The sequence below is a fragment of the Gobio gobio genome (assembly GCF_949357685.1).
Source record: "Gobio gobio genome assembly, chromosome: 19".
Classification (NCBI taxonomy): domain Eukaryota; kingdom Metazoa; phylum Chordata; class Actinopteri; order Cypriniformes; family Gobionidae; genus Gobio; species Gobio gobio.
Window position 1 is genome coordinate 2891508 of NC_137112.1, and position 14184 is coordinate 2905691.

General features: G+C 38.9%; 1 protein-coding gene across 1 annotated transcript in view; it reads left to right on the top strand.

Annotated features, from left to right (window-relative positions):
- Window positions 1-420: 420 nt before the first annotated feature.
- The window catches only part of hnrnpll (heterogeneous nuclear ribonucleoprotein L like), a 79134-nt gene continuing 65370 nt past the window's right edge, over window positions 421-14184 (top strand). Inside the window, exon 1 of the mRNA XM_079843853.1 lies at window positions 421-716. Coding sequence (XP_079699979.1) covers window positions 540-716 — 177 coding nt within the window. The 5' untranslated portion in view covers window positions 421-539. The remainder of the gene's footprint in view (window positions 717-14184) is intronic.

A 14184-nucleotide genomic window follows, 5' to 3' on the forward strand; every position in this document is an offset into this window, starting at 1 on the left:
ACATCAGAACATCCTCCAGAGTAGTTATATCGACAACATGACTGAGCAATCTGACTGTTATTCACACACAATGACTCAAGCACTGTCATTCTGATGGCTGACATGTTCACTGACACAGATTTACTTCTGAGAGATGAACTGAGGATTTTGGGCAAGAGACTGGCTTCTGCAGGTCATCCCTGGGGTTTTGCTATTTGTACGAATTGTTTTGAGAAATTGCAGATGTCGAGGATGATTCGAGAAATGTACCAAAGCCACTGAGAAAAACTGTCAAGTGTTCTTTCCGCATGCTCCGGTCTCAGCCAATCAGCGCCTCCGCGCCTCCGTCGCTCAGATTCAGCGTCCAATGAAAACCCGGCGTGACGTCAGCGCCGCAGTGAGAGGATCGAGGGCGTGAGCGCGCAGAAGCTGTTGCCGGATGAGTGACGCGCGCCGTCCGTGATCAGAGCAGCACAGGAGCGCGCGTATAGTGCGTGTGCGCTCCTTTCAGATTGCCATTATCAGTATACTATCGGTTGTGATTGATTGATTGACACATCATGTCTGTGCTGGAGGAGTACGAGCGCGCGCCCAAGCGCCTGAAGGTCTCCGGCGCCGAGGATGAGGAGGAGCTGGAGGAAGGCGAGGAGTCAGACTCAGCATCCGCGGGGCTCATGGGTGACGATGAGGAGGATGAAGGGCAGAGGAGAGCGCGATGGAGCTCCGCGGACAGGAAGGTCAGGCACAGTCACGCGCAATCGATGCGGATTACCATGCATATTATTTTTATTATTATTACTGCATTAATTCATAGCGACACACGTTTAGTGCACAGAGAGAAACACAACTGACCTCAGATCACGTGCATATGAAAATCAGGCAATGTGAATATAGTTGTAAACTGCATTATATTGAAAATATGGATGTATGACAAAGTGCACAAGCGCGTGCATGGAATATATATCACGCACATAATAATACAAATAAAGTTTTTGTATTGGCAATGCATCAACCATTTGAATATGCATACACTCTAAAAAATGCTGGGTTAAAGATAACCCAAGTTGGGTTGAAAATGGACTAACCCAGTGATTGGGTTGTTTTAAGCAAACATTTAACCCAACCGCTGGGTTAAAACAACCCAATTGCTGGGTTAGTCCATTTTTAACCCAGCATCTTTTAGAGTGCATGATTGTTCCACTTGTGGTGTCTTGAATGGGTCAGTCCATCTAATACAGAGCATGCATTTTTAATTTTCCGATATTTTGTATTTTAATGAATGCACTGATATAAGTGTGTGTGCACACTCACACTCGACCCAACATCACTGAGCCTCTAAAAGCCATGCATTCAGATGTGAATCAAAATGTGCAAAATGTTTGCGTGTTCCTGCAAACATCCGTATAACCCAAGATTTCTTGTGCAACACGACACACACACACACACACGGCCTCTGCGGTTGAACCCAGTAAAGTGCACAACGGCTGCTTTTGCAATGCCATGACATCACAGCAACACAACACAACACAACACAACGACTTCACACGGTCCAGCTACTGTTAGAATATCCTCATGCCTTATCTGGGCATTGCTGGACCATCATATCCTCCTGGCCCACCCATAGACTTGGTGGTCATTATGTTTTGGTGAATGTCTCTGACATCATACCTGTCACATGTCTCAGTCGGGGTGTCCTGTAAAGAGCAGATTCGGGGCTTTGTGGAGATACACTCTAAAAAATGCTGGGTTAAAAACAACCCAAGTTGGGTTGAAAATGCACTAACCCAGTGAATGGGTTAAATGTTAGCTTAAAACAACCCAATTGCTACCCATTTTTTAGAGTGAAACAATCAAGCGGTTGCGAGTTGCTCTAAAGTTGAAATACATCAGTGAATTATTAAATGTAGTTTCGAATATTACATTTTTTTACACTAATCACAAAAAAATATTGACCAAGTAAATCAGTTCACATGATAGAAAGCCACCGTTTGAATTTTTTTATGGCGTAACACTTTATTTTACAGTGTCCGTGTTACATATGTTACATGTATTTGCTATAGTAATAACAGTAAATTATGCATTATTACATGCATTTGGGTTGTTTTAAGCCAGAGGGTGGGTTAAATGTTTGCTTAAAACAACCCAATCGCTGTGTTAAAGCAACCCAATCGTTGTGTTAGAACAACCCAATCGTTGTGTTAGAACAACCCAATCGCTGTGTTAAAACAACCCAATCGTTGTGTTAAAGCAACCCAATCGTTGTGTTAGAACAACCCAATCGTTGTGTTAGAACAACCCAATCGCTGTGTTAAAACAACCCAATCGCTGTGTTAAAACAACCCAATCGCTGGGTTAGTCCATTTTCAACCCAACTTGGGTTATTTTCAACCAAATGTTTGGAGGTTTCATCATGACAACAACTTCTTCATGGTTTTTAAAAACGGCTGACATTAATGTTTAGCACTCTTATGGAAATATGATCATATTTTTAACTATAATTTAAATTAATTTTCTAATTGTTTGTTATAAATCAACATCTCAGGGGTTTCTAATCAAAATATGACTTTCTGTTACAGAACAGGGCATTGATTTCATAAATGTCCGCTGTACACTCTAAAAAATGCTGGGTTAAAGATAACCCAAGTTGGGTTGAAAATGGACAAACCCAGCAATTGGGTTGTTTTAACCCAGCGGTTGGGTTAAATGTTTGCTTAAAACAACCCAATCTCTGGGTATAAACAACCCAATTGCTGGGTTTGTCCATTTTCAACCCAACTTGGGTTATCTTTAACCCAGCATTTTTTAGAGTGTACATATAAATATTCCTATGAAATATCAGATATTATTATGAAATGTTGCCAATTATTACTCCCATTATTACACTTCTTTTTTCATTGCGTGTTGCACCAAGAATACATTAATATGCTAATTAGATGCATTGTATTGAGTGGGAAAATTCAAGTATGGTCATTTTACCCACATATTTCATAAAGTAAAATGGTATATCAATGCATTTCATTATATATTCCATAACATAGTTCACAAAGTTTGTTTAAAAAAACCCAAAATTGACTGGTGAATTAAAAATAAATCCCTTTCACTCTAAAAAATGCTGGGTTGTTTCAACCCAAATTTGGGTCAAATATAGACAAATCCAGCCGAATTACATTTTTAACCCAACGGTTGAGTTTGTCTATATTTGACCCAAATTTGGGTTGAAACAACCCAGCATTTTTTAGAGTGTTGTTTTTGCCTGTACATCATTTTATTTTTTAAACAACTGAGTCCTGGCGTCAACTACTGAGGACATCTCATAACATATGAATAAAATATCATTTTTCAAAAATGTTTTTTTCCCATTTGTTTCTTATGCTCTAAACAATGTAATGATATGAAAAAAAAACTAAATTCAGTATTTGTTTTCTGGGTCCCAGGAGGATATAGTTGCCTTTTGGGACGTTACAACACTCTAAAAATGCTTGGTTAAAAACAACCCAAGTTGGGTTGAAAATAGACTAACCCAGTGAATGGGTTGTTTTAACCAAGCGGTTGGGTTAAATGTTTGCTTAAAACAACCCAATTGCTTTTTAACTCAGCATTTTTTAGAGTGAAACAATCGAGCGGTTGCGAGTTGCTGTAAAGTTGAAATACATCAGTGAATTATTAAATGTAGTTTCAAACATGTTCTTTTTTTACACTAATCACAAACAATATTGACAAAGTAAATAAATTCACATGATATAACGCCACTGTTGGATTTATTTTATGGCGTAAACACTTTATTTACAGTGTCTGTGTTACATATGTTACATGTATTTACTATAGTAATAACAGTAAATTATGCATTATTACATGATACTAACCCTAAACATAACTCATGTAGTTGATTAATATTACTCAGTACTTAAATATATAATTACACTGTAACAATGACACTCTAAATTAAAGTCTAACTCTTTATTTTAAAGTGTTATTGTTATTTTAATGGGCACTGTAAAATACTGTACTGTACTCACTGTAATATTTACTGTGACCGTGAATAGCTGGAACACTGTTCTAGTGGTTTTTGCATATTTTAATCCTAAAATCTTACACATTGTGCCTTTAAGTACTGTGGTATATTTCAGAGCATCTGATATGATTATTATACTACGGCATTGTGTTAGTAAAGGCTCCAGCGCTCATACAACACACACACACACACACACACACACGAGTGAGTAAACATCACAATCCGTCAAAAACGCCCAAATGAAGACATTTTTAGAAATGTGCATAGAAATGTATTTTGCATTTGACGAAAGTGGATTATAACCGTGTCCAGTTACACTTACTGTATCATGTGTGCTGTGCATATGAGAATAACGGCTGTGAAAATAACCACAATGTTAAGCAAATCATCAGAATTATGAAAACTGTGTGCTCGTGTCATGTGACATAGTCCTCCCTTACTCTGATCATTGGAAATAATCGCATTATTGGTGCACATGTAAACTAGTCAGTGAGTCATGAGTGAGTGATTCATTACTGGGTGAATCAGTGTTTTTAATCGAATCTCTGGAGTGAATGATTCAATGACTCACTCATTAAGATGATTCCTTACTGGATGAATCAGTGTTTTTTATCTAATCTCTTGAGTGAATGATTCAATGACGCACTCATTAAGACTTTACGTGTTTTATTACTGGATGAATCAGTGTTTTTGAACAAATCTCTTGAGTGAATGATTCAATGACGTACTCATAAAGATGATTCCTTACTGGATGAATCAGTGTTTTTAAACAAATCTCTTGAGTGAATGATTCAATGACTTACTCATAAAGATGATTCCTTACTGGGTGAATCAGTGTTTTTAATCGAATCTCTGGAGTGAATGATTCAATGACTTACTCATAAAGATGATTCCTTACTGGATGAATCAGTGTTTTTTATCTAATCTCTTGAGTGAATGATTCAATGACTCACTCATAAAGACTTCACGTGTTTCATTACTGGATGAATCAGTGTTTTTGAATGAATCTCTTGAGTGAATGATTCAATGACTCACTAATTAAGACTTCACTTGTTTTATTAATGTATGAATCAGTGTTTTTGAAAGAATCTCTTGAGTGAATAATTCAATGACTCACTCATAAAGATGATTTATTACTGGATGAATCAGTGTTTTGATCGAATCTCTTGAATGAATGATTCAATGACTCTCTAATTAAGACTTCACTTGTTTTATTACTGTATGAATCAGTGTTTTTGAAAAAATCTCTTGAGTGAATAATTCAATGACTCACTCATAAAGATGTTTCATTACTGGATGAATCAGTGTTTTTGAACGAATCTCTTGAATTAATGATTCAATGACTCACTCATAAAGATGTTTCATTACTGGATGAATCAGTGTTTTTGAACGAATCTCTTGAATTAATGATTCAATGACTCACTCATAAAGATGTTTCATTACTGGATGAATCAGTGTTTTTGAACGAATCTCTTGAATTAATGATTCAATGACTCACTCATAAAGATGTTTCATTACTGGGTGAATAAGAGTTTTTGAATGAATCTCTTGAGTGAATGATTTAATGACTCACTCATAAACACTTCACTTGTTTCATTACTGGGTGAATCAGCTTTTTTTTTGATCGAATCTCTTGAATGAATGATTAAATGACTCTCATAAAGATGATTCCTTACTGGATGAATCAGTGTTTTTTAACAAATCTCTTGAGTGAATGATTCAATGACTCACTCATTAAGATGATTCCTTACTGGATGAATCAGTGTTTTTTAACAAATCTCTTGAGTGAATGATTCAATGACTCACTCATTAAGATGATTCCTTACTGGATGAATCAGTGTTTTTTAACAAATCTCTTGAGTGAATGATTCAATGACTCACTCATTAAGATGATTCCTTACTGGATGAATCAGTGTTTTTTAACAAATCTCTTGAGTGAATGATTTAATGACTCACTCATAAACACTTCACTTGCTTCATTACTGGGTGAATCAGCTTTTTTTTTTTGATCGAATCTCTTGAATGAATGATTAAATGACTCTCATAAATAGGATTCATTACTGGATGAATCAGTGTTTTTTATCTAATCTCTTGAGTGAATGATTCAATGACTCACTCATAAAGACTTCACGTGTTTCATTACTGGATGAATCAGTGTTTTTGAATGAATCTCTTGAGTGAATGATTCAATGACTCACTAATTAAGACTTCACTTGTTTTATTAATGTATGAATCAGTGTTTTTGAAAGAATCTCTTGAGTGAATAATTCAATGACTCACTCATAAAGATGATTTATTACTGGATGAATCAGTGTTTTGATCGAATCTCTTGAATGAATGATTCAATGACTCTCTAATTAAGACTTCACTTGTTTTATTACTGTATGAATCAGTGTTTTTGAAAAAATCTCTTGAGTGAATAATTCAATGACTCACTCATAAAGATGTTTCATTACTGGATGAATCAGTGTTTTTGAAAAAATCTCTTGAGTGAATAATTCAATGACTCACTCATAAAGATGTTTCATTACTGGATGAATCAGTGTTTTTGAACGAATCTCTTGAATTAATGATTCAATGACTCACTCATAAAGATGTTTCATTACTGGATGAATCAGTGTTTTTGAACGAATCTCTTGAATTAATGATTCAATGACTCACTCATAAAGATGTTTCATTACTGGATGAATCAGTGTTTTTGAACGAATCTCTTGAATTAATGATTCAATGACTCACTCATAAAGATGTTTCATTACTGGGTGAATAAGAGTTTTTGAATGAATCTCTTGAGTGAATGATTTAATGACTCACTCATAAACACTTCACTTGTTTCATTACTGGGTGAATCAGCTTTTTTTTTGATCGAATCTCTTGAATGAATGATTAAATGACTCTCATAAAGATGATTCATTACTGGGTGAATCAGTGTTTTTTAACAAATCTCTTGAGTGAATGATTCAATGACTCACTCATTAAGATGATTCCTTACTGGATGAATCAGTGTTTTTTAACAAATCTCTTGAGTGAATGATTCAATGACTCACTCATTAAGATGATTCCTTACTGGATGAATCAGTGTTTTTTAACAAATCTCTTGAGTGAATGATTCAATGACTCACTCATTAAGATGATTCCTTACTGGATGAATCAGTGTTTTTTAACAAATCTCTTGAGTGAATGATTCAATGACTCACTCATTAAGATGATTCCTTACTGGATGAATCAGTGTTTTTTAACAAATCTCTTGAGTGAATGATTCAATGACTCACTCATTAAGATGATTCCTTACTGGATGAATCAGTGTTTTTTAACAAATCTCTTGAGTGAATGATTTAATGACTCACTCATAAACACTTCACTTGCTTCATTACTGGGTGAATCAGCTTTTTTTTTGTTGATCGAATCTCTTGAATGAATGATTAAATGACTCTCATAAATAGGATTCATTACTGGATGAATCAGTGTTTTGATCAAATCTCTTGAATGAATGATTAAATGACTCTCTCATAAAGATGATTAATTACTGGGTGAATCAGTGTTTTTGAATGAATCTCTTGAGTGAATGATTTAATGACTCACTCATAAACACTTCACTTGTTTCATTACTGGATGAATCAGCTTTTTTTTTTTTTGATCGAATCTCTTGAATGAATGATTAAATGACTCTCATAAAGATGATTCATTACAGGGTGAATCAGTGTTTTTGATCGAATCTCTGGAGGGAATGATTCAATGACTCACACGTTTTGACAGTCACTTGATATGTGAAGTGTTTATGTGTGAACTATACTTCTGTGATAGTTTGAATGATTGTAAATGGCTGTCGTTTAGGGATTTGCTTGACTTGTCGTGTGACTGTGAAAATGACCGAATGGTGTGTGTGTGTGTGTGTTCACAGAGGAAATCTTTGACACGTTGATATCACTGTGGCTTTGCACGGTTTAAAGTCAGACCACTGGAGTTATTTCACAGTCATGAGCTGAAGAGCTTCATCGGTGTGATGTTTCATAAACTCCTGTTGCTGAAGGAGCCGATGAGAATCAGGAGTGAGTCATTTATCAAACGCTTTCCTTAAGACGAGCAGCTCATATCATCTGCATCTTTTGATATTTTGAGCATCTGGAACAAGCATGAAGTCATGATGCAGCCCATTTCCTTTATTAGCACATGTTCATGGTCTAGTTATAAATGCACCATTAAACAGTAATCCGTATTAAAATATCACATCTGTGAACACTGTTGATGAATTATAATGAGTCGATTTACATACGAGAGAAGTGATTATTCTATAACTAAAATGAGTATGAAATCATAACTGAGCACTTTTGCATTTTTTATTACGTGTTCCCGGTTTAACTGTGAGTGTTTTATTGAATAACAAGAATGATATTTAATAATTATACACCTGTATGACAGTAAACAGTACTTTTTACTATGTATACTTTTTTTTAAATGTATGAGTTATATGAAAATATAGTCATTTTACATACCATCTAAAGCGAGCGTGAATATATAATCGCCTCCTTTGACGTTATTAGAGCTTCATGTTCCTGTGTTAACTGTGAGTGTGAAAGTCAGAGCAGTAAAAATAATCAAACGCATGTTTATATTTGATGAAATGAACAGCAGAATCATATTTCTCCAGCTATCAGGGAACGTTGAGTCAAGGTTCTCTCAGCGTTATGATCAAACGTTCTTCCAGGAACATTAGCAGAACCTTCGTTCAGAGTCATCTGGGGTTTAATAATGTTCTCAAAACGTTTAAATATTATTCATACATCGTTTATGGAAGATTTTTAAAAACATTTTAGTGATGTTTGGACACTTTTTAAATGTTACAGCTTGTTTGGGAATGTTCAGAGAACATAAAGTAACCCATAAAGTTTTAACCCAGCGATTGGGTTGTTTTAGCCCAGCGATTGGGTTGGTTTAGCCCAGCGATTGGGTTGGTTTAGCCCAGTGATTGGGTTGTTTTAGCCCAGTGATTGGGTTGTTTTAGCCCAGCGATTGGGTTGGTTTAGCCCAGTGATTGGGTTGTTTTCAACCAGCGATTGGGTTGTTTTAACCCAGCGATTGGGTTATTTTAGCCCAGTGGTTGGGTTGTTTTAACCCAGCGATTGGGTTGTTTTAACCCAACGATTGGGTTGTTTTAGCCCAGTGATTGGGTTGTTTTAGCCCAGCGATTGGGTTGGTTTAGCCCAGCGATTGGGTTGTTTTAGCCCAGTGATTGGGTTGTTTTCAACCAGCGATTGGGTTGTTTTAACCCAGTGATTGGGTTATTTTAGCCCAGTGGTTGGGTTGTTTTAACCCAGCGATTGGGTTGTTTTAACCCAACGATTGGGTTGTTTTAGCCCAGCGATTGGGTTGTTTTAGCCCAGCGATTGGGTTGGTTTAGCCCAGCGATTGGGTTGTTTTAGCCCAGTGATTGGGTTGTTTTCAACCAGCGATTGGGTTGTTTTAACCCAGCGATTGGGTTATTTTAGCCCAGTGGTTGGGTTGTTTTAACCCAGCGATTGGGTTGTTTTAACCCAACGATTGGGTTGTTTTAGCCCAGTGGTTGGGTTGTTTTAACCCAGCGATTGGGTTGTTTTAACCCAACGATTGGGTTGTTTTAGCCCAGCGATTGGGTTGTTTTAACACAGTGGTTGGGTTGTTTTAGCCCAGCGCTTGGGTTGTTTTAGCCCAGAGTTTGGGTTGTTTTAGCCCAGCGATTGGGTTGTTTTAGCCCAGCGATTGGGTTGTTTTAGCCCAGCGATTGGGTTGTTTTAGCCCAGCGCTTGGGTTGTTTTAGCCCAGAGTTTGGGTTGTTTTAGCCCAGCGATTGGGTTGTTTTAGCCCAGTGATTGGGTTGGTTTAGCCCAGCGATTGGGTTGTTTTAGCCCAGTGATTGGGTTGTTTTCAACCAGCGATTGGGTTGTTTTAACCCAGCGATTGGGTTATTTTAGCCCAGCGGTTGGGTTGTTTTAACCCAACGATTGGGTTGTTTTAGCCCAGCGATTGGGTTGTTTTAACACAGCGGTTGGGTTGTTTTAGCCCAGAGTTTGGGTTGTTTTAGCCCAGCGATTGTTTTTTTTTAACCCAGCGATTGTTTTTTTTTTAACACAGCGATTGGGTTGTTTTAACCTAGTGATTGGGTTGTTTTAGCCCAGCGATTGGGTTGTTTTAACCCAGCAGTTAGGTTGTTTTAACCCAGTGATTGTGTTGTTTTAACCCAGCAGTTAGGTTGTTTTAACCCAGTGATTGTGTTGTTTTAACCCAGTGATTGTGTTGTTTTAACCCAACGATTGGGTTTGTTTTAGCCCAGCATTTGGGTTGTTTTAACCCACACTCTAAAAGATCCTGGGTTAAAAACAACCCAAATTGGGTTGAAAATGGACTAACCCAGCAATTGGGTTGTTTTACATAAAGCATTCACACGATGTTTGAATGATACAATGTAACGTTCCCTTAACTGAAAAGCTGGACGTTTTGAACATTCAGAAATGATGTTGTCATAAAGTTATTATTACTACCTTATTTTTTGCTAGCACTTCTGCTTTCTGCGAGCAATGGTCACATGTTGAATCATTTATTTGACAATGCTGTGTGTGTTCCTGTGGCCTGTGATATGATTATTATTCATAGGGTTTGATTGTGATGTGCGTGAGAGTGTGTGTTCTCAGTCCAGACGCTCAGAGAGAGAGAGAAGGCAGATATAATGGCTCCAGTTTCCGCCCGGAGCGAGCCGCCCCATTCAACAGCCGGATGATTTGAATACTAAGTGGCTTTTATTGGCTGGTTAAAATGTCACTCATCACGGCCTGATCTGAGCCATGATCGGCCCTGAGCTGAACCGCACACACACCCCTGGAGCAGATGTGGTTTCCGTGGGGTTTATTGATGGATTATCTCCAGGAATCTGTCTTCTTTTGATGGCACGAGTGTGACATCAGACGCGCGGGTGGGCCGTTATCACGTCCGTCTGGACTCAGTTTGCATCCATAATCGGCCCTTTTTTAATGTGTATGCAAATGTCACAATGTCCCGGTGGGCGGCGGCATCTCTGCACAGGGGCTGATGGGAGATCAAGGGCTCTTCAGGGTCACATGACCCTCAGTGATTTGCCTGTGTCGTGTTGATGTGAGGCAGATCTGTTCTGGACTGCTGTCCCGCTGATGCATTCTGGGTCAGATATGTATTTTCCGTCCATGGGATATTCGTTTAGTTGATGTTACAGATGTTTGAAGATTGATATGATGTAACGCTCCCTTAAGTCTAAGTTTTGAACACTCATAATGTCATAACATTCATGAGTTCAATGTGAACGTTAACTTCTCTTTGTTTGCATTCATATTCATATGCGTCTACTTTTACTAAAACGTTGTAGGATGTGTATGAAAGATGTTGATGTTGATAAGCTGTGCTGTTACATTGATGTGTTTTTCATTTTGGTCTATTTTTGCTTCCATAACACGTGACGAGTGTAAAGAAAACATGCAGAAGTGTTTCTTTTATTGCACTTTATCTCTTTGCTTTTACTTTACTCTCTCTCTCACACACACACACGCACACACACACACATGTTTGTTTTTGTGAAATGTGAGGACATTCCATAGGCGTAATGGTTTTTATACCGTACAAACCGTATTTTCTATCCCCTTACACTGACCCTAAACCTACCCATCACACACACACACACACACACACACACACACACACACACACACACACACACACACACACACACACACACACACACACACACACACACACACACACACACACACACACACACACACACACACACACACACACACACACACACTGCCCCTGCCCCTAAACCTACCCATCACACACACACACACACACACACACACACACACACACACACACACACACACACACACACACACACTGCCCCTGCCCCTAAACCTACCCGTCACACACACACACACACACACACACACACACACACACACACACACACACACACACACACACACACACACACACACACACACACACACACACACACACACACACACACACACACTGCCCCTAAACCTACCCATCACACACACACACACACACACACACACACACACACACACACACACACACACACACACACACACAGACAGACTCTCACACACACACACACACACACACACACACACACACACACACACACACACACACACTGCCCCTAAACCTACCCATCACACACACACACACACACACACACACACACACACACACACACACACAGACAGACTCTCACACACACACACACACACACACACACACACACACACACACACACACACACACACACACACACACACACACACACACACACACACACACACACACACACACACACACACACACACACACACTGCCCCTGCCCCTAAACCTACCCATCACACACACACACACACACACACACTGCCCCTGCCCCTAAACCTACCCGTCACACACACACACACACACACACACACACACACACACACACACACACACTGCCCCTAAACCTACCCATCACACACACACACACACACACACACACACACACACACACACACACACAGACAGACTCTCACACACACACACACACACACACACACACACACACACACACACACACACACACACACACACACACACACACAGACAGACTCTCTCACACACACACACACACACACACACACACACACACACACACACAGACAGACTCTCTCACACACACACACACACAGACACAGACAGACTCTCTCACACACACACACACACAGACAGACTCTCACACACACACACACACACACACACAGACAGACTCTCTCACACACACACACACAGACAGACTCTCTCACACACACACTCACTCACAAAAGAGCACGAATTTATATCAAAAAGCATTAGAGACGCTTTCATGGATTTGCACACTGTGTGTGGATGTGTGTGGATGTGTGTGTGTGTGTGGATGTGTGTGGCTGTGTGTAGATGTTAGTAGTCAAGGGAGAGCCGCCATTGGCCGACGTGCCAGCACAGAAGGTAGGCACGTCTGCCCTTAGGTCATTTCTTCGAGAAGCAACATCACCTCAGGATGACAAAATCTTTCATAATCATGCAGTCAAGCATCACCAGTCATACAGAAATAACCAAATAATCTGACACAGTCACAATCCTCTCCTGTCCTGGACTCCATTACCCAGAATCCTCCCTGCCTCACACCTGTTTGCTCTTCCTCATCAGCTTTCCTGCTCTCCCTGGATTCGCTGCCCCTCTTCCTCTTCGTTATCACTCCTCTTATACTGTTCTCATGACCCAGTGTCTGCCATTCTGCCTACGCTATTATTAAAGACCTATCTTTGTTTTTCACTTCCTGATTTTGTGCGATTGTAACAGACACAGTGCCACTGTAAAACTGCAGAGGAGAGCGGCTCAACTTAACACTGTTTGACTTTCTCAGTTTGTGTAAATCCACTTGGGGTTCAGTTATTGTTTCCTGCATTAATTGCACACACGTCTTGTACAATGATGTGGTTTTGTTTCATTAATGCAGTGTTTACTTTTTCTTGATTTATCCCGAAAGAATGGAAGTGAAATGTGACAACATGCCCCATCGGTGGGGTACATTATAACATGACCAAATAACAGCTGAAAATATTACCTAATAATCAAAAAAATATCCAAGAAAAACTAAAATATTTTGTCAACAAAATACAATTATTAACTTTTTAAAATATAATATTGGCATTTTTTTAATCAGTAAAAATATACGAATTTTTGAGTTGACAACAAACTCATCGCTAAATACAGCATAGTTCAAAACATAATAATAATTAATAATATCTGAACATTAACTCTCAGTCATTATTCACCTTTTTCTCATGGTTTCTCAAAAGAATTCATAAAAGTATAGAATATAATGTCATATTTCTAATAGGGGCTCATGTGTTAACACACACCCCATCTGCACAACTGGGATTTAAATCGCGGCTCTCTCACACACACACACACACACACACACACACACACACACACACACACACACACACACACACACACACACACACACACACACACACACACACACACACACACACACACACACACACACACACACACACACACAGACTCTCACACACACACACACACACACACACACACACACACACACACACACACACACACACACACACAGACTCTCA